The 26,072-nt window shown below is 37.8% G+C and overlaps 1 protein-coding gene across 4 annotated transcripts in view; it reads right to left on the bottom strand.

Annotated features, from left to right (window-relative positions):
• The window catches only part of AP1G1 (adaptor related protein complex 1 subunit gamma 1), an 87,255-nt gene that overhangs the window by 47,728 nt on the left and 13,455 nt on the right, over nt 1–26,072 (bottom strand). The window contains exons 2-5 of one of the 4 annotated variants that reach the window (XM_075537386.1): nt 24,915–24,966; nt 24,075–24,159; nt 22,237–22,313; nt 18,171–18,374 (exon numbers count right to left, since the gene is read on the bottom strand). In XM_075537386.1, the coding sequence (XP_075393501.1) occupies nt 18,171–18,371 (201 nt within the window). In that variant the 5' untranslated portion in view covers nt 18,372–18,374; nt 22,237–22,313; nt 24,075–24,159; nt 24,915–24,966. The remainder of the gene's footprint in view (nt 1–18,170; nt 18,375–22,236; nt 22,314–24,074; nt 24,160–24,914; nt 24,967–26,072) is intronic. The other 3 variants (XM_075537385.1, XM_075537387.1, XM_075537384.1) reach the window with 3 other exon arrangements.

Below are 26,072 nucleotides of genomic sequence, written 5' to 3'. Positions count from 1 at the left end.
CAGGACCAGTGGTATGAGTGGCAGTACTGGGAACACAGAGAGAGGGTGGGTTGGAAAGGGGGACCCAATTACAAGGATCTACATGTGACTTCCTCCCTGGGGGACAAACAACAGAAAAGTGGGTGAAGGGAAATATCAGACAGGGAAAGATATGACAAAATAAATAATTTATAAATTATCAAGGGTTCATGAGGGAGGAAGGAGTGGGGAGAGGGGACCTGATGCCAGGGGCTTAAGTGGAGAGCAAATATTTTGAGAATGATGAGGGTAATGAATGTATAGATGTGCTTCACACAATTGATGTATGTGTGGATTATAATAAGAGTTGTATGAGCCCCTAATAAAATGATTTTAAAAAGAAGTGTATTGGGTACCTTGTTGGACTTAAGGGAAAAAGTAACATTTGCTCTCCCAACACAAGCTTATATTTACACACACACACGCAGCTGAAGAACTATACATACTGCTGTGAACATATCAAAGCAAACTCCAACTCAGAAAGATAACCGGTATGAAAAAGAAAACATCATGTGTGCCCCCCAACCACCCACACACAAAAACCCTACAATGTTCTGAATGAAAAAGAGTATGTGACAACTACCACGCCCTTCCATGTATATTTAATTTTAATTTACAAACCAATTTTTAAAACAAGCTGATAAACATTCTTATATCTACTAGAAAATATTGCAAAATTACATGAATGAGAAAATATTAACTCTTTTCACACTCAAGATATTAAAGTCTTCCTGGCAAACACTAGACATTACAAAAACAAATTAGACAAAAATGTTTTTATTACGATAACCTAAAATAATAGAACATACTCTTAAGTCATCAGTATTATCTTGGATCTTTAGGATCAAGTTTTTGTTTTTTGTTTTGTCACCAAATATTTATTTAATTGTTTAAAGTGGGTTGGTTTTGTATTTTCTTTTTCTTTTTTTAATTATTTTATTTTTTATTTAATCATTTTATTGGGGGCTCTCCGAGCTCTTATAAAAACCCGCACACCTGTCCATTGTGTCAAGCACATTTGTACATATGTTACCATCATCATTTTCAAAACCTTTTCTTTCTACTTGAGCCCTTGGAATCAGCTCTTTTTTTTAAATCATTTTATTGGGGGCTCATACAATTCTTATCACAATCCATACATACATCCATTGTGTCAAGAACATATGTGCATTTGTTGCCATCATCATTCTCAAAACATTTGCCTTCTACTTGAGCCCTTCCTATCTGCGACTCATTTTCCCCCTCCCTCCCCACTCCCCTCTACCTCATGAACCCTTCTCATCATTCATGTTATTATTTTGTCATATATTACACTGTATGACATCTTTCCCCAACTTCTTCTCTGCTGTCCCTCCCCCAGGGAGGAGCTATACGTAGATTCTTGTAATCAGTTCCCCCTTTCTACCCCACATTCTCTCCACCCTTCAGACAACACCACTCTCACCACTGGTCCTGAAAGAGTCATCTGTCCTGGATTCCCTGTGTTTCCAGTTGCTATCTGTACCAGTGTGCATCCTCTGGTCTAGCCGGATTTGTAAGGTAGAATTGGGATCATGATAGTGAGGGGGAGGAAGTATTTAAGAACTAGAGGAAAGTTATTTGTTTCATTGTTGCTTCCCTGCACCCTGCCTGGTTCATCTCCTCCCCAATCAGCTAGTTTTTTTTCCTCCCTCTCTTTCCCCCTCTCTCCCTCACAAACCCTTGAAAATTTATGAATTATTATTTTCTTAAGGTCAAGTTTTCATCACACTAAAAGTTATCAGTGCCTGGGGAATATAATGTGTTGCTTTTTGAACAAGGCTCTGAATCAGTTGTTTGGTTTGACCCTCCTATTTAAAATTTCCCTTTCTATACAATACACTGAATTAGAAGATCCCCTGGAAATATTTGGAGGAGTGTGGGGTGGGGAATGGAGTTAACTTTTTATTGTGAGTTAGGTGAAGATTTACAGAGCAAATTATTCATATATTTTGTTTCATGACATTGATTGTAATCCCCATAATGTAATAGCGCCCTTCAACTTTCTTCCTGTATTTACGGTTTCCATTTGTCCTTTCCTATCATTTCTTGCCCTCTAAGCTTTTTTATCCCTGGGTAAATGATACCCTATTACTCTAGTATAGGGGAAAGTGAAGAAATTCAAAGATGCATGGAAGTATGGAAACGATTAGTCCACAGGACCAAAGGGCCATACAAACCATGGTCTTTAGAATGTTGACATGAGAAGATGGGATAATGCAGCCTTACCTCTCTGAAAGGCACCACACAAGATGGCCCTGGCTAGGGTACAAGAATATGGAACAAATCTCAAAAACAACAACAAACTGGCTTACTAGTCTCACAAAAAGTAGTAGGACCCCTGACACTATAGCCCCTAGACAATTCTGGAAACAAATTGACCCTCAGGGCCCCTGTTTCAGTCAACAATAGATAAGTCTATAAAATGAACAATAGTAACACCTGAGAAGAGATATGAATTGGTTTTCTTTTCTTTGCTCCAGACAGGTGGAGAGATCAATAGTTGCAATGCCATGTGATTCAGTAAGTCAAAGTGGAAATGTAAATTCTCAACAGACCAAACTGGAATGAACCGGTTAACAGCCATAGTTTAAAACTTGACTTACAATTAAAAAGCAAAAATGTACATTAATTTAGCAAAAAATTAATTTCTGTAACTTTGTTTCAAAATTAAGTATAAGGAGACTTCAAAGAGCTTGTGGAAAATAGAATTAAAAGATCATGGAAATTTCCCACAAACTAATAGATTCCTTTGAACTGATTTCAAAAATAGCAGTCCAATATAAAAATTAAGAAAGAACATGAATAGCTCAGGGAAAACATAGAGCTCAAGTATATGAAGTTAAACCTAATAAAATGCAAATCTAATTTAATAAACTTCCTTTAAAAATCTTGTCCTCAATGTACAGATGTGCTTTACACAATTGATGTATGGATTGTGATAGGAGTTGTGAGTCCCTAATAAAATGTTTATAAAAAAATCTTGTCCTCTATGTAAAAATAAAACAAAGAAATAGGTACTTGTAGAAACAGTAACAACGTGAACAGTTTCTTAGGATTACTGCAGAGGAAGGTGAGGGGAAATGGAGAGCTAAGACTGATAGGTACAAGAATGAAGAAAATGTTCTAACATTGATGTAGTGATGATTGTACAACTTTTTAATACATTTAAACTAGTGTATATGGTCCAAGAATTATGTCAAAAAACCTTTTTTTTTAAATCTTGTCTTATAGAGTTGATGAATCAGACTCAATGGTAGTGAATTTGGTTTGGTTTTGATGATCTATATAATAAATATACACATATACCCTTTGAATAAACAATTCAACTTTGTGAATTTACACACTTATATTGACATGTGCAAAACAATGAACATTATTCAATTAATTATTTAAAACAGCATTATTTGAAAAAGCAAGACTGAAAAAATGTCCATTAAAAAGATGTTTATAAATTATGATATACAAAGATAGTCAAATACCGGATATGAGCATAAGGAAGAAGCTGCAGGGTAAGTGTGTGAAGCATTTAATATACTGACATGAGATAATCTACAAAACAGATTAAGTGGGCAGAGCAAACAGTATTTGCATATCTATTTTAAAGGGGAGAAGAGAATATTCAAGGAGGTACGCAAAAATAACAGTAATCACAACCCCACCCAGTCTCCCCCAAGCTTATCACCTTCAAAGTACTCTCCATTACACTTAATACATTTGTCAAATCTGGGGGGGGGGGCGGTTGTGGTTAGAAAAGATATTTAGGTGGAAAAACTAAAAACTTTCAAGCAAATAGTTAATTGCCCAGAACCCCAATTAAGTTTCTTTTGGTCTGCTAGCAGTTCTTTCATATTTTTACCTACTATCAATATCTCTAATCTCAACTTCTACTTTAGTATACTTAATCCTCCACAGTAACCTCCCCTTGCCCAAAAGGCGTTTTCCTGCTCACTGATTTTTTTTTATATCTCAATTGTAAGGCTCTATTTTGAGGAGCTGTGTTATCATCAGCTTTGATATCAGAATTAGATATTCTGATTGAGTAAATTTTTTGCCAAACCAATATACTAGATAATAATAAAAAGAACATTCTCCTTCACTGAGGAAAATTGTCAGTCACATGTAAAAAGGGCCAACTACATTTATTATAAAACAGGGCATATATACAAACTACTATGGAAAGGTTAGACAGTACATCCAATTCTTTTCTGTCTAAATAGGGGCACAACAGGGGTGTGGGGGAGTCTTAAGTTGAGACTCAAGCCTCCCAGTTCTGATTTTTGCTCAGAGGTTGTTGTTATTGCTTGTTAGTTGGTACAAAGCTGGTTCCGACTCATGGCAACCCCACATAGTACGGAGCAAACTACTCCCTAGGGTTGTCTGTGCTATAATCTTAAATGAAGCAGATCACAAAGCCTTTTCTTCTGTGGTACCACTGCGTGGGCTCAAACCACCAACCTTCGGGGGTGGGCAGCTTTTCAGTGGCCTTACACAAGTCATTTTAACCTCACTGTCTTCACTATGGTAACAGCCACTTCATAGAGAAAAACAAAGTAAGAGTTGCAGCTCCATTCCCTGACATCAAGGCAGGCAAACCACCGTGTATAAGCCGAGTTTTAAAGCACAAAAAATGTGCTGAAAAACTGGGGTTCAGCTTATACATGGGTCAGTGGTACCCCAGTGAGATGTAACATCTCACTGGGGCCCCACCAGGTAACGGGGAAGAGCTACCATTAATCTCGCGGGTGGTTGCCATTTCTCCACTGTTCAAAGCCCAAAGCCCGCTGACACTACAGGGCTTTGAATGTTTGTTTACTCAAATCTACCCAGTCAGAGCTGTCCTATGATGTGTATTTCTGAATAAGCCTTTTAAAGACCATGTGCGAACCATGTGACATGAATGGATGTCAACTGGTCAAGCCCGACTGACAAAAGGAGGAAATCTCATGAAGACTGACATAGAGTTAATAGCAAAGTGGGTTCGAGATGCATGGGAAGACATTCCAGAAGACGTGGTGCAACGTGCCTTCCAGAAATGTAGTATTAGCAATGCTATGGATGGCAGTGAAGACTGCACTTTGTATGAAAATGACAGCAGTGATGGTGATGACGGCGATCTCAGTGAGGACAGTGTCTACGATGATCTCACACCAGCTGAAGCTCTGCCTTGGGATACGGATGGTGATGAGGAATCCAGTTTTGAAGGATTTTAACTCTTTACATTTTAGCTTGGTTGCTGATTGAGCTCAGGGAATAGCACTCTTAAGGTATCATTGTTGATACCTTATTGTTTTTGTTGAATTTATTTTCCACTTACTGTGCTGGTTTACTAATGTTAAATGACTTGTTGTCCTTTTATTTAGGTTTTTTATTTAAAATAAATATTTAAATACAGGACCCCACTGATGTCTCCATTTTCAGTAATTTTATTTTCATTTGTTTTGATTATTGAAAGTCACCAATAGCTTCTGCATTTTCCACCCTAGGCTTACACTTGAGTCAATCAGTTTTTATGGTTTCTCAAGTAATAATTAGGTGCCTCGGCTTATACTCGGTTCAGCTTATATTCGAGTATATACAGTACTACTTTCCAGATAAGCTTTAAATTGGCATCAGAAGTTTTCTCAGTAGACGGATTCCCAGAAGCCACTAGCAATAAGCATGAAGACTGAAATTATCAGCTCCATTTTGAACAAATAACTTCTACAATGTGTCTGATCAAAATCACCTGGGGAAAATTTTAAACCTATAGTCCACCCCAAGTTATTCTGAAGAAGGACAGAGTATTATGAGCCTGACATTTTAATACCTACAAAATTCTTCCAGTTGATTTTTTTAAAGTGTTTATTTACTTTGAATTTCAGAGCAAAATTTAAAAAAATAACTTTACCAGCCCCCTAGCCCTGTTATGTATTCCTGAAGCAGAGTAACACGTACATATTGCCTTTTATCAATGTTTAATCTGAATACACTATAAATAATGAACATTACACACATTATTAGCTTTTAACATAGTTTCCTAAGTCAAATGCATACATGTTTGCTTTTAAATTCAACATTTGAGTTTTATGATATGAATAATCCTTCGGTTAAAATGCAATTATTTATTTCAACATTAATGAGTCTGCAACAGATTGCTCAGTTCTTTAAAAAGCTAACTTTATTGTAATACTGAGAAATAACGTTCTAGTTTATATGCTCAGGGGATTCAAAAACCGTGGGAAAATTCAATGTTTTTTTTTTCTTTTTACATTTTATTAGGGGCTCATACAACTCTTATCACAATCCATGCATATACATCAATTGTATAAAGCACATCTGTACATTCTTTGCCCTAAGCATTTTCAAAGCATTTGCTCTCCACTTAAGCCCTTTGCATCAGGTCCTCTTTTTTTTTTCCCTCCCTCTCCGCTCCCCTCCCTCACGAGCCCTTGATAATTTATAGACTGTTATTTTGTCATATCATTCCCTACCTGGAGTCTCCCTTCCCCCCCTTCCATGCCGTCCATCTCCCAGGGAGGAGGTCACATGTGGATCCCTGTAATCAGTTCCAATTCAATGTTTTTTAAAAAATTCTTTTTCTACCAAGTTTTTGAAGGTCCACACATAAACACAAATCTTTTGTTTTTCCAAAACTTTCGCTCAGAATATACATAGCCAAACATACACCAAAAATCAATAATTTCATTATGTACAATTTAGTGACCTTAATTGCATTTTTTTTAATTGCATTCTTTTAGTAATACATTCTCACTCTTATTTTAAGCTGTTCCTCCAATTAACATAAATTTATTGCCCTCTAAAGTTTCCATGTAATTTGTGAGTTGTCCATAGTTCTGAAAAGAGTGTAATATGGTCAATACAGGCCTTTTTTTACCAGGTAAACTAAGCTCAACTATTGTTTGGCTTTAAGATGACTTCAGGGGATACTTCTGATTTAAAGATTATCTCAGATCCCCTCATAGAGGGGTTTAGGAGAGGAGATGGGTTAATTAGGGTGTGAGGTAGTACCGATGAAAAACACAGCTTTCCCCCAGATCCTGGAAACTTCCTCCCCCCAACTACCATGATCCGAATTCTACCTTGCAGGGCTGGATAGGGCAGAGGTTGTACACTGGTACATATGAGAGCTAGAGGCACAGGGAATCCAGGGTGGATGATACCTTCAGGACCAAGGGCGTGAGGGGCGATGCTGGGAGAATGGAGGGTGAGTGGGTTGGAAAGGGGAACTGATTACAAGGATCCACATGTGACCTCCTCCCTGGGAGAGGAACGGCAGAGAAGGGGGAGAAGGGAGACTCCGGATAGGGCAAGATATGACAAAATAACGATGTATAAATTACCAAGGGCACATGAGGGAGGGGGGAACGGGGAGGGAGGGGAAAAAAAGAGGACCTGATGCAAAGTGGAGAGCAAATGCTTTGAGAATGATTGGGGCAGGGAATGTATAGACGTGCTTTATACAATTGATGTACGTATATGTATGGATTGTGATAAGAGTTGTATGAGTCCCTAATAAAATGTAAAAAAAGAAAAGGAAAAAAAAAGATTATATCTCAGAATAATAGTTTCAGGGGCTCATCTACCTTCAATGGCACAAGAAAATCTATAGTCCATGAAAATTTAAAATTCAATTCTACATTTTACCCCTTTTGATCAGGATTCTTCTATGGAACAAACATTTTTTTAACAAGGTAGCTGTGATTATTGTCTCATTATGTACATAGAGCCTGGCACAAAAATCTTAGAAGCTTAGGTCTTGCTTTTTGTTGTTTTTTTTCTATCTCTGGCAGTTTAAGAGGGGGTGGGGGGTAGGAATATACTGGCATGCGTGCCCATTGATTTTTTTTTTCCTTTGGGGAAAATTTGCTTCAATCATTAGTACATAAAAATACACAGTTATCACACACAAACAACGCCTGTGCTCTCTCTCTCTCTATATATATATCCACCCCCAACAAAAAATGTAAGATTTTATCACCATTAAAAGTCTAGATTTTAAACAGATTCTTGAATTGGTGGCTCAAAGCCATCAGCTCGTTCCACTTTTGCACCTATGTCATATACAGTAGCTTTTCCAGAACTACCACCTTCACCATGAAGCTCCATGAGATTTCCCAATTCGAATTTGGGCTTCAGCATTTTCTGAAGAATACATCATGGAGAGGATAAATAGATTGGCAAGTCTCTTCTATGTCTTCCCCAATACTGTCTAGAACCAAGTTATTAATGAGTTCTTTTTCTGTGCCTTTTAAGTCAGGATTACCATCATTTTCTTTCCTATTTGGCAAATCTGTTGGTGCTGAGCATAAGAGGTCTTCCTGTACAGGTTTAGTATTAAGGTAGCAGATGGCAATTGGCCCTCGACTCCAGTACTCCTTCAATGCACGAATACTTTCTTTTATTAAACTGGCATTTCATGACGCTCACCTTCCCGATACAATCGCTGAAGACAAAGCAGGTGCAAAAGCAAATGTAGTGAAGAAAACTGATGGTGCTCGGCTAGCAAAAGATATAGTTTCTGGGGTCTGAAAATCTTGAAGATAAACAAGTGGCCATCCAGCTCAGAAGCAACAAAGTCACATGGAAGAAGCATGCAAGCCTGCATGATCACAAGGTGCCGAAACTATCAGTTATCAGGCATCAAAGAACAAAAAAAATCATATCATTGTGTGTTCACCTCCCCGATACATTCGCGGAAGACAAATGGGGGCATAAGCAAAGGTGGTGAAGAAAGCTGATGGTGCCAGGCTATCAAAAGATACAGTATCTGTGGTATTAAAGGCTTGAAGGTAAACAAGCGGCCATCTAGCTGAGAAGCAACAAAGCCCACATGGAAGAACACACCAGAGGCAGTGCAATCATAAGTGTTGAAGGGAACAGGTATAAAGCATCATCAAAACAAAAAATCTTATCACTGCAAATGAAGGGGATTGAGGGGTGGAGACCCAAAGCCCATCTGTAGGCAATTGGACAATCCTTTATAGAAGGGTATAGGGGGAAGAGATGAGTCAGTCAGGGTGCAGCATACCACTGATGAAACAGACAACTTTCCTCTAGTTTCCAAATGCTTCCTCTCCGGCCCCCCCTATATCATGATCCCAAATCTACCTTACAAATCTTGCTAGACCAGAGGATGTACACTGGTACAGAGAGGAACTGGAAACACAGGGAATCCAGAGCAGATGATCCCTTCAGGATGAGTGGTGAGAGTGGCGATACTGGGAGGGTAGAGGGAGAATGAGTTGGAAAGAGGGAACTGATTACAAGGATTTATAATGTCACCTCCTCCCTGGGGGATGGACAACAGAAAAGTGGGTGAAGGGAGACATCGGACAGTGCAAGATATGACAAAATAATAATTTATAAATTATCAAAGGTTCATGAGGAAGAGGGCAGCAGAGAGGAAGGGAGAAAAGATGAGGAGCTGATGCCAGGGGCTTAAGTGGAGAGCAAATGTTTTGAGAATGATGAGGGCAACAAATGTACAAATGTGCTTTACACAATTGATGTATGTATGGATTGTGATAAGAGTTGTATGAGCCCCTAATAAAATGACTGGAAAAAAAAAAGAGGTCTTCCAAGTCTGATTGTTGCATTTTTTTAGTAAAACCAGCACAGAAACAGGAGAAGCGTATAGTCACTGGTAGTCCTGACATCAGCACAAGCATCAATCATGGTCAAGCGTAAGGTCCATGCCATGGAAGATGCTCAGGCAGTTTTTGCCATGAATGTCCTCAGTAATTAATTGAATTTTCTAAATGCAACTTTATCATTGTGTAGATTAACAAGGCTCACTTCTAAAGTTCAACCCTTGAGGCAATCTGATGCAGTTTGGGTTCCTTGAAGTCCTGGTGACGGGTGTTTTCCCAATATTTCTTATATTAAACATAGCAGGTATCTTCACATCATAGGAATCTTAGAAAATGGATCAACCCACTTTCTTAGAAAATGGATTAACCCACTTACACTTTCTTTTGGGCTCCTTTTTTGCCACCTTTTGTTAGCTGCTTGTCCTTGCCATGGTGCTTCTCAGAGAACCAAAAAGACAACGTATATTTTTAAAATACTACAAATTCAACTAAATTATTCTGTGAACTCTGCCTTAGTCCCATTTCCCTACTCTCCATCCTACAAGTAACCAAAACCCCAAATTGACACTGCAATATTTTATATTCTTACTACAAAAGTGTGAATCTAAATATACACCGAACGCCACTCTCCTGTCAGATTTTCCTCTGCCCGCTCTGTACACCTGCTCATCTGTGTCCATTATGGCCACGATTATGTCTCATAGGAAGACAGTGCCTGATAACCAGCAAAAGCTTTGATGCATAGCCAAAGGAACTAGCTTGGCAAAAAGTGTGTGCAAGGGCCAAGCCTAACTATGTCATCTCTACTGATGTCCAAACCCTCACTGTGAAAAGTGAGGTCACTTTGAAAACAAGTTTAAACTGCAACTAGAGTGGACAAAAAAAAAAACTGACTTATAGATGGTGTGTTGGTTCAACACCAGTAGTGGGATGGGAAGGAGAGTATAACAAGAAAATTGCCTCTTAATTTCTTCCCTTCAATTACACAATGGTCCCTTAGGAGCCAGATGCCACAACTGTGTAAACCTTTGCCAAAACATACAAAAATATTACTTGATTGGAGGGTGGAGGGAAAGAAACTGATACCAAGGGCTCAAGTAGACAGAAAATGTTTTGGAAATGTTGATGGCAACATATGTACAAGTGTGTTTAATTCAAGTGAATGATGGAGTGTCAAAAGATTCTTAAAAGTCCCCCTCCAATAAAATGATTAATACATATAAATTACTTGAAAAACTCAACAAATAAAATCTATATTTAATGATACTATGTAGGAGCATTTGTTTACAATTTAGCAAATACAATAATACTTGTGCTCACCATTCTTCAATATTGTGCTACAGTTATAGGGTACTAAGAAAATAATAAAAGCCTTTATGGACCATAGCTAGGCATGGATTCCCTGTGTTTCCAGTTCCTATCTGTACCAGTGTACATCCTCTGGTCTAGTCAGACTTGCAAGGTAGAATTCGGTTCATGATAGTGGGTGGGGAGACAACATTTAAGAACTAGAGGACAGCTGTATTTTTCATCGTTGCTACATCACACCCTGACTGACTCATCTCCTCCCCTAGGGCCCCTCTGCAAGGGGGTCTCCAGTGGCCGACAAGTGGGCTTTGGGTCTCCACTCTGTACTCCCCACTTTATTCACTATAGTACGAATTTTTTGTTCTGATGATGCCTTATACCTGATCCCTTCGACACCTTCTGATCACGCAAGCTGGTGTGCTTCTTCCAATGTGGGCTTTGTTGCTTCTGAGCTAGATGGCCCGCTTGTTTACCTTCAAGCCTTTCAGACCCCAGACACTATACCTTTTGATAGCCGGGTACCATCAGCTTTCTTCGCCACATTTGCTTATGCACCCATTTGTCCTCAGCAATTGTATCATGGAGGTGTGCACCCAATGATATGATTTTTTGTTCTTTGATGCCTGATAACTGATCCCTTCGGCACCTCGTGATCACACAGGCTGGTGTGTTCTTCCATGTGGGCTTTGTTGCTTCTGAGCTAGACGGCCACTTATTTACCCTCAAGCTTTTAAGAACCCAGACGCTATATCTTTTGATAGCCACAAGTTGGGCTTCTAACAACAAGGTCAGTAGTTTGAAACTTCCAGCTGGTCTATGGGAAAAAGATGAGGATTTTCACTCCTGTAAAGAAAGATATGAGCTCAGAAACCCAAAAATGCAGTTCCGCTCTGTCCTAAAGCATCACTACAAGCCAGAATCAACTGGAGTAGTGTTTAAAAGTTTGGTTTTGGTTGGACGTTGTCACCATTTTACAGCAAAGAGAAAATTGAAGCACAAAAAGATAAAGGACCTTGCCCAAATTCAAACACAGAGTAAAGTAGCAAAAACCAGCCTGGTTCCTGCAGTTGTGCTCTTAAGTTCAGTAATAAAAACCATGTCACTATCTCCTTTCAGGTCTTTGTTGAATCATCAAAAGGAATTTCAATGGTCTTATGTTCTACATTTTTTCTTCTTCCCACCTCTTACTCACTCTTAGTATTCGTTTTTTTTTTTTTATCCATATCACTATATTTCTGAGTTGCTAGCTGACTTTAATTTTTTTAAATCATTTTTTGGGGACTCATACAATTCTTATCACAATCCATACATACATCCATTGTGTCAAGAACATACGTACATTTGTTGCCATCACTCTCAAAACATTTGCCTTCTACTTGAGCCCTTAATATCTGCTGCTCATTTCCCCCTCCCTCCCCACTCCCCCCTACCTCAGGAACCCTTCATCATTCACAAATTATTATTTTGTCATATATTACCCTGTCCAATGTCTCCCTCCCAGCCTTCTTCTCTGCTGTCCCTCCCCCAGGAAGGAGGTTATAAGTAGATTCTTGTAATCAGTTCCCCCTTTCTACTCCACATTCTCTCCACCCTTCAGGCAACACCACTCTCACCACTGGTCCTGAAAGAGTCATCTGTCCTGGATTCCCTATATTCCCAGTTGCTCTCTGTACCTATGTACATCCTCTGGTCTAGCCAGATTTGTAAGGTAGAATTGGGATCATGATAGTAGGGGCGAGGAAGCATTTAAGAACTAGAGGAGAGTTATATGTTTCATCGTTGCTACCCTGCACCCTAACTGGCTCATCTCCTCCCCACAACCCTTCAGTAAGGGGTGTCCGGTTGGCTACCAATGGCCTTTGAGTCTCCACTCTGCACTCACACACATTTTCAATGATATGATTTTTTGTTCCTTGATTCTTGATACCTGATCCCTTCTGCACCTTGTGGTCAGACAGGCTGGTGTGCTTCTTCAATGTGGGCTTTGATGCTTCTCAGATAAATGGCCACTTGTTTATCTTCGAGCCTTTAAGACCCCAGACGCTATATCTTTTGATAGCTGGGCACCATTAGCTTTCTTCACATTTGCTTATGCACACGTTTATCTTCAGTGATCGTATCAGGAAGGTGGGCACCCACTGAAGTGATTTTTAGTTCTTTGATGTCTAATAACTGGTCCCGTTTATACCTCGTGGTCAGCCAAGCTGGTGTACTTCTTCCACATGGGCTTTGATGCTTCTCAGCTTGATGGCCGCTTGTTTATCTTCAAGCTTTTAAGACCCCAGATGCTATATCTTTTGATAGCCGGGCACCGTCAGCTTTCTTCACCACATTTGCTTATGCACACATTTTTCTTGTGTCGGGAAGGTGTGCATCCTGGAAATGCCAATTTAATAGAAAAAAGTGTTCTTGCATTGAGTAAGTGCTTGAGTGAAGGCCCAATGTCCATCTGCTGCTTTAATACTACACCTATAAATAAATGCACATAGATCTGTTTCCCCATACTCATATAAATATATTTACATATGTACATTCCAGTCTTTGGACCTCTATTAATCCGCTTTGTCACCTACTTCTTTCCTCTATTTCCTTTTACTTTCCTCTTGTCCCACTATCATGCTCAGCCTTCATTTGGGTTTCAGTAATTTCTCTGTTACCTTGCCCTTGCTGAATCCCTACCAGGCCTCTCACACCCTCCTTGCTACTGATTTTGGATCACTTATTGCTCCCCTATCCTTGGGTTGGTCAGCACCACCTCTTTGCCCTTTCCTCCCCCTCTCCCATTGGTCCCGTTGTTTTTTCCTCCAGACTATTCATCCCAGTCTATCTTATCTAGATAGATCTGTAGAGATAATAATATGCACCAAAAATCAAGTCATAACAAGATAGGCGATGAGTGAGAACACAGCTATGGCAACAAAAAAAGGAAACCAATTACCTATAGAAGAATAAAATAAACACTCTTAGTATTCTTGTCTTCTAAATGGATGCTACTGGTACGTTGCCACTTCAAATCCTTTGTACAAAGTAGGGCTAAAATGGTTTATTGCTACACCTAACAAAATTATTTATAGATTTAGACAACATACCCAAAGAATAAATATGTTGTAAAGTTATATATGGCTGAATTTAAATCCCCTCTCTAATATTTACTAAACTGTATAAACTGAAATAAATCACCTGAGCTGCCTAAATTTTAATTTCCTCATCCAAAATATGAAGATAGTACCTATTTCATTGGGTATACTGTAAAATCCAAATGAGACATTTGAAATGTAGCTGTTAAAAATTTTAAATTACATACATATATGCTCATATTTTAATAGATAGCTCTATATTGGTAAGAAATAGAAATTAAATATATTCTTTAAATCAGCACTTCAGTAAGCAATCAATATAAACAAAACTCACTGGCACCGAATCAATTTCAACTCACAGGGACTTTATACGACAGGGTAGTGTTGCCCTATGTGTTTCCAAGACTGTAGCTCTTTACGGAGTAAAAAGTCTCATCTTTCACCTATGGGGAGGCTGGTGGTTTCAAACCGCTGAACTTGCGATTGGCAGTGCAATAAGTAGCCACTATACCATTAGGGTTAATTAAATTTTACATTCTATTAAAGTGTTTAAATACAGTATGAAGTTAACAGTTATAGCACACATGACTTTGGACACTACACTTTCATATAATAAATAATTGGGGGGAAAGTTCAAAATAAGACTATATTTAAGTATAGTAAGGTAGATCACATACCCTGTCACTTCTAGCATATTTCAGTGCTGCAAAAACTGGATCAAGTTCAAAATAAGTCATTTTGCATTGGTGGCTACTATGATCAGTGCAAGTCTAACACCAAACAAAAACCCCACTACCATTGAGTCAATTCCAACTTACAGCAACCATATGTAGGGTTTCCAAAGCTGTCAATCTTTTCAGGAGCAGATAGCCTCAGATTTCCCCAGAGGAACGGCTAGTGACTTTGAATCACTGACCCTGGTTAGCAGTCCAGCACTGACAGTACCACAAAATGCAATTTAAGGATGGATGTTATTATAGGTAATACAATTTTAAAAGCACTGTGATTTATATATGCAGGTGAAAGAAACTAGCGATCAGTTGTTTTATGGGCACACAATACACAATTCCAGTAAGAAAGGTAACAAACTACTTAGATAAGACTAGGGTTGTGACTTGTTCAACGAAAGGAAATAGAACAAGAGACTTGGTAGTACCTAACATCAAAAACAAGTCCTTTATTTAAAAAAAAAAACAAACAAGGTTTGTACAAAAAAATTTTAGCACCGGTTCCTTGGGTAGTACTACTTTCCACCTAAGAATTAAATGTTTAATCAAGTAACTGTTTCACAACATTAGACCTAGCTAGTGTATTTATTTCAATATAATAGAACTAAATCTCATAATAAACCCCTTAGGCTCTTTCACTAAATGAACTATCAGTCTTAGATCTACCCTAAAACTAAATTTAAGTCTTATCTTTATGAGAGATAGCCTCATCTTTCTCCCACAGAACCCACTAGTGGGTTCAAACTGCTAACCTTGCAGTTTATAGCTCAATGTATAACCGTTAAGAATATATAGATATCTATGTGCTTTATATAATGTTATATACCATATGGATAACCTTTTGAATCCAATTTTAATGAGATAAAAGCAGATAATTTCAAACACTAGAGATCAGGTTTTAATCTTAATTCTTCATGACATAAAAATTTCATTTCTAAGATGTATCAGAGGCAGATAAAAAACGTAGACTCAGGAATGGATTCTAGGCTCATACTTAAATCCTAGCTCCAATCTAAGAACAATTAGATAGTCACCCTTATGGAGGAAACAAAGACGTGATCAGGGTGCTATAGCAAAGTATGTAGGGGAAATTAGGTGGTGTCCAACTACAAGAAAAATAGCATCTGGGGTCTTATAGACTTGTTAGCAATCATCTAAGTGAGACATCAACTAAGACCGCAAGGAAGAAGCACACCAACATCCATGATCCAAGGATGTTGGTGTGCTTCTTCCTTTAAATTATATAAACCAAATCTGAAAGAAGGAATAGTGTAAGAGCTTAAATTGTGAGATTCTGGTGTGCAGATGGCTATAAAAGCCAATGGAAGCCCAAAATAAATTTTCAGGATATACACAGGAATAAGCCTCTGTTGAGTTCCCTCTAACCGTAACTGAGTGATGGTTAATAACCTGATCATTAAACAGAGTATTGGAGAGATGACTATAGATTAAAATGATAAATTTGTTTTGAACAATTACAACCTTGTCACTTAAAATCTCCTTTTGATAGTTTGTTCTTGATCGGGTTTTCAATACTTTCTCTCTCTCTCTCTGTACACACGCGCATGTATGTTTAGTATTGTTAGTCTCTGTTGTATTTTGACATTGTTGGTAGCCTTCTTGACTCTCTGTTATGTGTTTTACTGGTTTTCAGTATGAAACCCAGGATAGGTGAATCTATAGAAATAATAACTAGAATAAAGGTTCCCTGGGGAGAGGAGGGTGAACAGCAGGACAGTTCGGGGGGGTGACGGGGGGGGGAGGGGAGCTATTATCAAGGAAGAAAGAAAATGTCTTGAAACTGGTTATAGTAGCAATTGTACAACACTGATATGATTGAACTATAGAATGGTATGATGTCTGGATTAGCTCCTAATAAAATGGCTTGGAAAAAAAATTTTAATTTCTCTAAATTTTGAGGCAAGAAAGTTAATATGAACTTCTTATCTCAAAACATGCATCCATTTATTGAAATATATGTAGCCATTAAATGTTTTAAATTATTATTACAATTTAAAATTATTACAATTAAAACAATACTCTGTGACAGTATTGTTTATAATTCAAAAAACCCTTAAATGTTCAATACAGAGAAAATATAAAATGGAAATATATATATGTTTACATACAGAACCATGATTTCAAAGAATAGATGTAAAATAAGTTCATGATCATATTATTATGTGGAAGAGCAGAATGCTGTATGATAACGAATTCTGTTTAAAAGCAATTGCCAAATACATGAGTACTTTGTAGGAGACAGCCATTTTTGAATTGCCAAATACATGAGTATTTTTGTAGGAGAAAGCCATTTTTGCCTGCCTAGTATCCGGTTCTTTTTTCTTTTGATAACACCTCAATTTTCTTTTAGGGAACTAATGCACTCATACTTTTAATTATGTATTATTTCTAAAGAAGTTGACCCCAAGCTCCAAGAAGAAGACATAAAAATAACTCAAGTCAATCTGATAAGGCTCAATCACAAAAGTTTTGTTTAAAAACTAGGAGGACAGGGTGGGGAATTCCTACTTCCAATGAAATTACTAACTGAATAGGAGAAAAGCTAGTGGACTTTTTTGGGGGGTGGCCGTGGGGAGGGAACCTTCTTGATATACACATAGAAATGGTAACTATGGTTATCTTTTAATAATGGAAATGTAGATGACTACTTTGCTCCTTCTATTTAGGGCTACACATGCTTACTTTTATTTGGAAGCACACTTTCCTTAAAAGATAATTTCACAAAAAATAAATTAAACAAAAAAAGATAATTTAGCAAGTAAGAAATTCCTCAATTTAAGTAGAACAAAATTTAACAGCTTAAATAAGAAATAAAAAGCAGCCTACTCACCTCTCCGTGTGATATTCGTATCATGATACAAATAAGGAAAGAGGAAAGCACTCATCACCGGGCATTATCATGTTCAAAGCCCAAGACAATCAGTAGGGAGACCTTTGTGGAAGTTGCTACCACAATCAAGGCATGAAGCAATTAGCACAAAATCCATAGATGCTTATTTGGCAATTATCTAATTTCTTTAATTTAAAAAATATGTTTGAGTTCCTCTATATGATCTTGAACTCAGATAAAATAATTAAGAAAACATTTCTTAAGCAACCATTAAATTCAGGCTGACATAGATCAGCCACAACTTAATGGTTAATATTTTAAAAAACTAGATGCTACTACCAAATTATTCTGATCCAGATAAGGAGAGCTCTCCAATGGAAAAGAACGGTGATGGAACATCCAGGCCACGCTTTCCCAGGTCTGCAATTTGTCCTTTCAATTCCATCCTCAGTCCTGCAGTGACCATCGCATGACAGACAGGTCTATCAAAAGTGCAGGAAAATAATGACCCCCTCCAGAGCTACTGTACCATTCAAACAAGTGTACCCATGGTAGAGGTGATCTCAACCCACCCTACCTGTCCAAAGTGAGCAGGGTAGCCCAGCATGTGCATATATAGCAATTTTGCCACATTGCGACAGCGGTAAGTATTATCTTCTTCTCTAAAAGATGACCGGATTGCAGCACATTCTTTCTGGATCATTTCTCGTTCTTCAGCTTGGGTTCGGGCTGTCCGGATAGTCCGGATAAGCTCCCGCAATCTGATGGGGGCTGGCATCCTCTGTATATGAAAAGACAGCAAATAGAGAAGTTCATTTGTTAAAAACTATCAAAATATATAACTTCCTATATTCATTTAAGAATTCAAGACTTGCTAAGTCTAGTAACATGATGCTATTACTAATACCTCAACTCTAAATTTAGAGATTACAAAAATGTAAAGCCTAAGTGCAAACTGAGACATGGTATGTAAATCCATCACAAACATAAAAATACCTCAGGAACTAATTCAACCCAAGTCTCCATTTTTTAAAGTAGTAAGGAAAGACCTATGTCCAGTATGGGTCCCTAGGTGGCACAAACAGTTTGCACTTATCTACTAGCTTAAAGGTTGGTGGTTTGAACCTACTCAGTGGCACTGCAGAATCAAGGTCTGGAGATATGCTTTAGCACATATTCCAGCCAAGAGAAGCCTGTAGAGTAGTTCTACACGGGGTCACCCATAAATCTGAATTCAATGGCCACGAGATTTACTTTGATACACAACCAAGCAAAACTCAACAAATAAAAGTGCCAAAAAGGAAGCTCAGCTGTCACATTGAAATGTATTTCCAATGAACAGTTTTCCTCAATATACTGAGTACTCTGATTCCATTGTTAGAAAAAACATTTTTTTGAGCAAATGAAAATTCTAAATCAATTAAAATCAGTCTAAAGCAGCAGTTCTCAACCTGTGGGTCACGACCCCTTTTGGGGCCGGGGGCGGTGTCAAACAACCCTTTCACAGGGGTCACCGGATTCTTAACAGCAGCAAAATTAGTGATGAAGTAGCAACAAAAGTAATTTTATGGTTGGGAGGGGGGGGGTCACCACAACATGAGGAACTATTAAATAAAGGGTTGCAGCATTAGGAAGGTTGAGAACCACTGACCTAGAGCAACTGGAAGTATTCTATTTTTTAAAAAGATCCTACATAGCAAAAAAGGATTGTTCAGAAAAAGTCTAAATCTAGTCCCACATTAGTGTATTGGAGCAGGTAAAAAGTAAGAAAAGCTGAAGCCAGCTGAGATAAACGCAAGTTATCTGGAACAAATTCTCAGGCAACAGTCACAGAACACCAGCTTTTTTATGTAGAAAACTGAAGCTCTAGGTTATTAGCTACCTCATTCAAGGTCACACAGTAATTAGTTACTGGCCTGTGTCAAGTCCCGTGACTCCACCAGTCTGCACTCTTCCTGCTCCATGACTAGCCTGCTTCTAGTTTAGAATAAAGAAGCAATTTTTTTCTAGATTTGTGACAACTTACTACCTCTAGATGTTTTTACACATCACATGAAAGTATCTTACTTAGAAATGTATGAAAAACAAAAGTTAATTTATACAGTAAAGAATTTAGAAAACTATATCTACAACCAAAAGTAAACACAGCATTCTGTTTCTAGAAAAGATGGAATGAAGTGAACATGCTCTATCCTGTTTCTCCTCTGAAGGCAAGTGCAAGTCCTAGATAAAATGCACTCCCTAGCATCCCAAAGGTTCTGAAGAGTAAATTTGGCAGTAAGGAAGGGTATGGGGAAGAAAAACAATTGGAAATTTCACAATATTGCCCAGTAGACCCCAAACAAACAAAGAAACACCACTGTCATCTAGTTGATTCTGACTCATAAAGACCCTACAGATAGGGTTTCCAAGCCTGTAAATCTCTTACAGGCGCAAACAGCCTCCACTTTTTCCTGCAGAGTGGTTAATGGGTTTGGACTGCTGACCTTGCGGTTAGCAGTTCAATGCTTACACAACAATGCCACCAGGGCTCCTAGGAGACCCAAAGACAGCCCCAAAATGAGAAATATTCACCAGTAAAAGACTATTTCTGGTCTAAGAAACAGGAAAAGAAGCCACTACAAATCAAGGAGTATGGGGTTAAGTTTCCCTTTTGGCCTTATGTATCAAAAAAAGTAAATTGTAAAGTATGTTAATTTAAATAACGCATTTTTATACAAGGAAATTAAAAAGCCCTTCAATTAAATAATTAAAAGCTATTTGATCAGTTATAATACAAAGGGGCTTCAAAAAGTTTCTGTAATAATGCCAATATTTTCCATTCTATTTTTCTACAAGTTTTTTTTAAGTCTCCTGTATACTTGAAGTCTCCTTGTTTACCTAGGATAGTGGTAAATTGACTGAAAAAATTACTAATTGCTCTAACCTGCTTAAAGACACATTTGAACAAGCAAACAAACTAAAAGGAAAGACACATTTGGCCACTTAGTTAAATAAAGATACTGTAAAAATCTTGAAATGTTACATGTGATGGGTATTGTATGTCATACTGGTTGGCCTATAAAAGATAAACATAAACCCTTTACATAAGGGATGATTGAGGGTGGGTCTCACCTGGAAGATGAAGCCATTTTCTGGGCCAATAACCTGGAGAAATGGGATATGCTTTTGGGGGGGGAGGGCTGGGAGGTGACAAGTAAGTCACTAGAGAAAGGGCTCTGATGAGTTGGATCCAACTCACAGTGACAGTATAATCAATAGAACAAAACAGAGTTGAATCATAAAGGGTTAAAATGTCTACAAAGTGGTTCCTGAATAGTGGGTGATGGATGGATGGTGCTCTCAAAACAGGCAGGTCAGAAAAGCTTCCTCTGTGTGAACTTCTAAAATAGGAGATTATTCTTTAAGTATATGGGTGGAACAATGACAAAATCTTCAGGAACCTGAAATTCTCTTTATTTCTACCCTCAATATGCAAAAAGAAGTCTATTCTGAAAATTTCAGCCATTTCCAGCCCTGCAAAAGAGAACAGGAAGAATTGCATGTCCACATTTTGGTCAAAGTACTGAAAGAAGGGCAGCACAACACAGGAAGCAAGAACTGGAAGAAACTGCAAAAATAAAAGCATTGCAAAAGGAGAAACTACTGGGGTATAAAACTGGAACTACTAAACCCGCACAACTCCCTGTCAGTCTTCACCCGTTAATAAACCTGACAGATTATAGACTTACATTTTGAAGGGATAGTTTAAATAACAAAGTCAAAAATTTAAGAATAAATCTATGTTCAATCTTTCAAGTACATACTCTTGTAAACTATTAAACATCCCTCAGACACCAAACTCACTGCTTATGAAGCCAATTCTGACTCAGTGCCCCTTTAAGGATATAAAACTGTCCCTGGGATTCCGAGGCCATAAATCTTTCCAGGAACAAAAAGTATATCATCTTTCTCCCTCAGAGCAGCTGGTGAGTTGGAACTGCTGACCTTGCATTAGCAGTCCAAAACATAATCCACTATGTCTCTACTTTCTACAAATCATAGAAATATAAAATTCCATCAATGAAAAGAATACTTTTTAAAGAAACATCCTAATACAAGTATGTGTTACTTAACGTCCATTCAGGCAACATCCAATGGCATATACATCTGTGGTCCCTAAGACTTCTTTTTAATTTAAAAGGGAAAGTAGCTCCCTTTTCATTTACTATTTCCTGTTACCCTCTCCACCACCTCACCCCCAACCAAATGGTTTAAAAGACCCATAATGAGCAGCACTGGCCACAGTGGGTTACAGACAGGTGAGGCAAAAGGTATGGCTTTGGACATGGGGGGTCTCAGGCATTGTCCAGCGGGTAGGTGGCCGACAACTGTTGGGACTTAGAGTCAATTTTCTCTAGCAGCTTGGATTGGCAAAACAGCAGGCTCCACTCCCTCTTCACGCATTTCCTCTAGCTCAGCTCCTGCCACAGACCTCTCAGGCACTACTGTGCCAGCACCTGTTCTTCCATCCTTTACCAGCAAAAGCAGCGCAGCGGCAGCAATGACAAGAACCAGAAGGGTGCTCCCTAATATGGTGTTCACACACAGCCAAATCACAGAATGTCCTCACAGAACGTATTATGGACATTAAACGACACTACCTGTGATCAACTCGTACTGTCAGCCAAGAATCCTAGGGCAAGCCATCTGACTTCTCTAAGCCTTTCTGTTCCATCAACTAAAAAAATAACAACATAGTCAGCTCTAAAAATCTAGGAGAACCACCACTTGATGATCACATTATATAGTATCATTCTGTTATCACTATGTTAATGTTAAAAGCTTCATTTTATACATTAAAATGTACTCCATTCATAAGTCAATACTGTCTGGCCTGTAGAAGGAAGTAATTAAGCCAAACTTCAATAATGAGTAAGCATGTATACTATAAACCAAAACCAAACTCACTACCATTGAATTGATTTCAACTCATAGTGACCCTATAGAACATGGTGCAAATGCTCCTGTGAGTTTCTGAGATGGTTGCTCTTTATAGAAGAAAGCCCATCGTTCTCCAATAAATGCTGTACTTAACTAAAATATAAGGAGCATTGGCGACATAATGAGTTACTTGTTGAATGGCTAGCAGCAAGGGCAGGGTTCAACCACACCAGCTGCTGTCTATGAAGACTGATAGCCCCCAAAACCCTAAGGGCAGTTCTACTCTGCCCTGTAAGATTGCTATTAGTGTGAATCGACTAGATAGCAGTGGTTTTTAACTGAAATATAGCCATTAAAGTCTTGAATTCAGAAAGTAGCAAGATCAGACTTTAATCAAGAAAATGAAAAAAGAAGCATTTTTAACAATTCAGGGCTCATTAGAATACACTTAACAAAATAATGCAGTTTCAAAAAACAGAAAATCAAGTATCATAAATGAAATCAACGTAAGAATCATTTAACCCGACTAATGAAGGCATATAGGTATTAAAAAAAGAATCATTTAAATCTTTCAAGTTGGGAGAATTCCTTAAATATAAAAGGAATTAGAACTTCACTACCTGATTTTGTCCTCCTTGTTCAATTAGTCACACACACACTGTCCCATTGATTGCGTAAGTATTTGAAAAACATGTTAGACAAAATGTGCCTATTAAACATTCAATAAATATTTGCTGAGCCTTCTCTATGCATTGCAGTAAGTACTGAGAACCAGCAAGGACAGAGTCTTGTATGCTTATTGTTGTGTTGCCACCAAGTTGATTCCAATTAACTGAGACCCCATGTGACATGTTTTCTTCATTGCAATTTTTATGAAAGCAGATCAACATTTCTTTCTTCCAACAAGGTGGGCTTAAACGGCCAACCTTTCATTTAAATGCCAAGTGTTCAACCTTTGTGCTACCTGGGCTCCTTCCGTTAAGCTAAAAAGAACTCAAGTCTAGTGAAGTCCAGTGAGGAAAACAATGTTTTTAAAAGTCTAGTGATATAATAACAAGCACATTCTGCTGATAAGTGACAGAATGAAAAATTATGATAAACTAAGGTTTGTCAAGGCAAATGTACACCGACATTTAGACCTTTTCTTTTGTGAAATTGAGTGCTTTGTGAATCAGCCCAGCAACTCCAAAACTGCTTATAGAAAGAGCATAGTACAAATCCATAACCTCTTTACCTAAAATCTTTAATGCAGATGTTTCAGAATTCAGATTTTTTTTTAATTTTAGAAAATACAATGCATATAAATGAATGTGATAACTTGCCTACCATGTCCAGGGCAGCATTTCCATTTACTAAACAGTTTACTTCTGCAGCAACAACAAATGACACTTATTCACATCAAGTGAGAGAAATAAATACTACAATCTCAAAGACCTAGATTTGACATAGGTCAAAAGAGTGATCCAAAATCTCCTAGTTTTCTAAGTTTTGGGGGGATTTGAGAATTGAGATAAACGATGTGGTCCTATATTTCAAAATCACCCTAAAGTAAAATTACCTGGGCTTGAGCCCCAGCTCCACCACTTATTAGCTGTGAGTCCTTGAATAAATGACTTAACCTCTCAGAGCTTCAGTTTCCTCATCTGTAAAAGGGGAAAGAGTACCTATCTCAAAGACTGTTATGAGAATTTCAATGAGAATATATGTATCTTAGCATAGTGTCTGGCACATGGTGAGTCATTATGTTAATTATATTAAAATATCACATAAATTATTTGAAGACTTGCAAAAAGTTACACACTATCAATATTTATAAAATTTTTTAATGTCTGTAGAAATAAAGAATGCAGTAAGTAAAAAATATACATGGGAAAGATAAAGATCAAACCCAACAAAATAGATATATGGGGGAAGAGGAATATGATCAGAGGGTGCTTCAGCTATATTAACTTTTATTTCTCAGAATAGGCAATGGTTAAGCAGATGTTAATTATTCTCTTCACTTTTCATTTCTGAAATACTTCACATCAAAAATAAATTTTAAATATCTAATCTATATATTAAATGGTGTAATCTAGAAAATATAATCTACTTGATTTTATCACAACATGAAAGACTCGGGTTTTTATTCTCAAAGATTTTGCCTGGTTTTTCCCCATTTTTCATAATATTAAAAAAACATGAGATTCCTTAAAATTCAGCAGCTTAAATGTCTATCATAAATAACAAACTCTACTCTTCAAGCATAACCCAAAGGACTTAACAAAATCTATGAAAAAAATGAAATTCGAATGGAATAGTAGTGACTCAGCTACACAGCTGAGAATCAAAGACATACTTTTATGATATTTAAAAGTCACTATAGACATCATATCCACACACTAAAATAAACACCTACTTTAATCCAAAGAATGAAAAGTTTTCAATCAGCCTGTTCCAGAAGAGAAGAGCTGTAAATCAGAAAAATAAAAGGGAGAAAGAAGATGAGGGCACGGACATGAAATGAAGCTGTTTTAGAAAATGATGCTATTTGTCAAAAAATGTCACCAATCAATGAGAAAAAAAAAGCAAAACAAACAAAGCTTATGGGGAGAGAAAATAAGCATTGAAAAAGCACAGTCATCTGAGGCTACTTTGTATGCTACAAAAAACATTCTGCTCCCCTCTAGTGTGAGTAATCAATAAATTATAAATAGTATCCTTATTAATATTTATTTAATGTTTATTAAAGCATGCTGATTCATCGAGAAATGTGTAAAATGATTATCACTTAACATTTAATACAGACGAGTAAAAATACAAAATTAAACCTATAGAGCAACCTACATCTAAAAACTATATACTTCAGATATTCTCTACCCTTACGATTTTACTACCTAAAACCATAGGTGACACAAACAGGTAAGTATTAAATACCAGCTAAAATGTTGCCTGTTGAAATCTATGCAGTGGCACCTCAGAATATCTGCTTCGGTCTTTAAAATCCTACAAAACAGTTCTCTGCACAAATGGGTCACTATGTGTCAAAATTGACTTGACAGCAACTAAAACAACAAAACCAACCATCAAAGACTGAGAAACCAACCACTAAGACTGTTTCAATTTCTCCTTTAATATTTAAGTTTGTATTTCAGTAGTTTTATTCGGTGACTAAGTTTTAATATGTTCTATGTTCAATAAGGCTTATACAAGGGTCCACGTGGTGCTCTGTTGCACACCTTGGTGTTTTGCCCTGGTGTGAAGATTAGATCAGGCACAATTCCCACAATGTGTCTCTACTGTTGTTCCCCGTAGCACTATGGGTCAGTGAGGGACCATGGGAGGACCAGCCCTATGGTTCTCTCTGTGCATTGGCTGCTTTGAACACGAATATTGTCCTTGGGGCTTGGTGGGCCAGGATGTGTTACACTCACTCTCCTTCCCTCTTCGTTTGCTCCAGTGTGTTCTGATCAGACGCTCCCACCTCTCCCTGAGCTATAGCTTCAGTGCTGTCCTCTGATGTGCATTCTTCGGGGCAAGGGTGGGAGTGTTGTTCACGTGGTTGGAACTGGGGCTG

The sequence above is a fragment of the Tenrec ecaudatus genome, chromosome 18 (genome assembly GCF_050624435.1).
Source record: "Tenrec ecaudatus isolate mTenEca1 chromosome 18, mTenEca1.hap1, whole genome shotgun sequence".
In the NCBI taxonomy this organism is placed as follows: domain Eukaryota; kingdom Metazoa; phylum Chordata; class Mammalia; order Afrosoricida; family Tenrecidae; genus Tenrec; species Tenrec ecaudatus.
The sequence above is the reverse complement of the archived record's forward strand: the minus strand, read 5'-3'. Positions and strand labels throughout refer to the sequence as shown.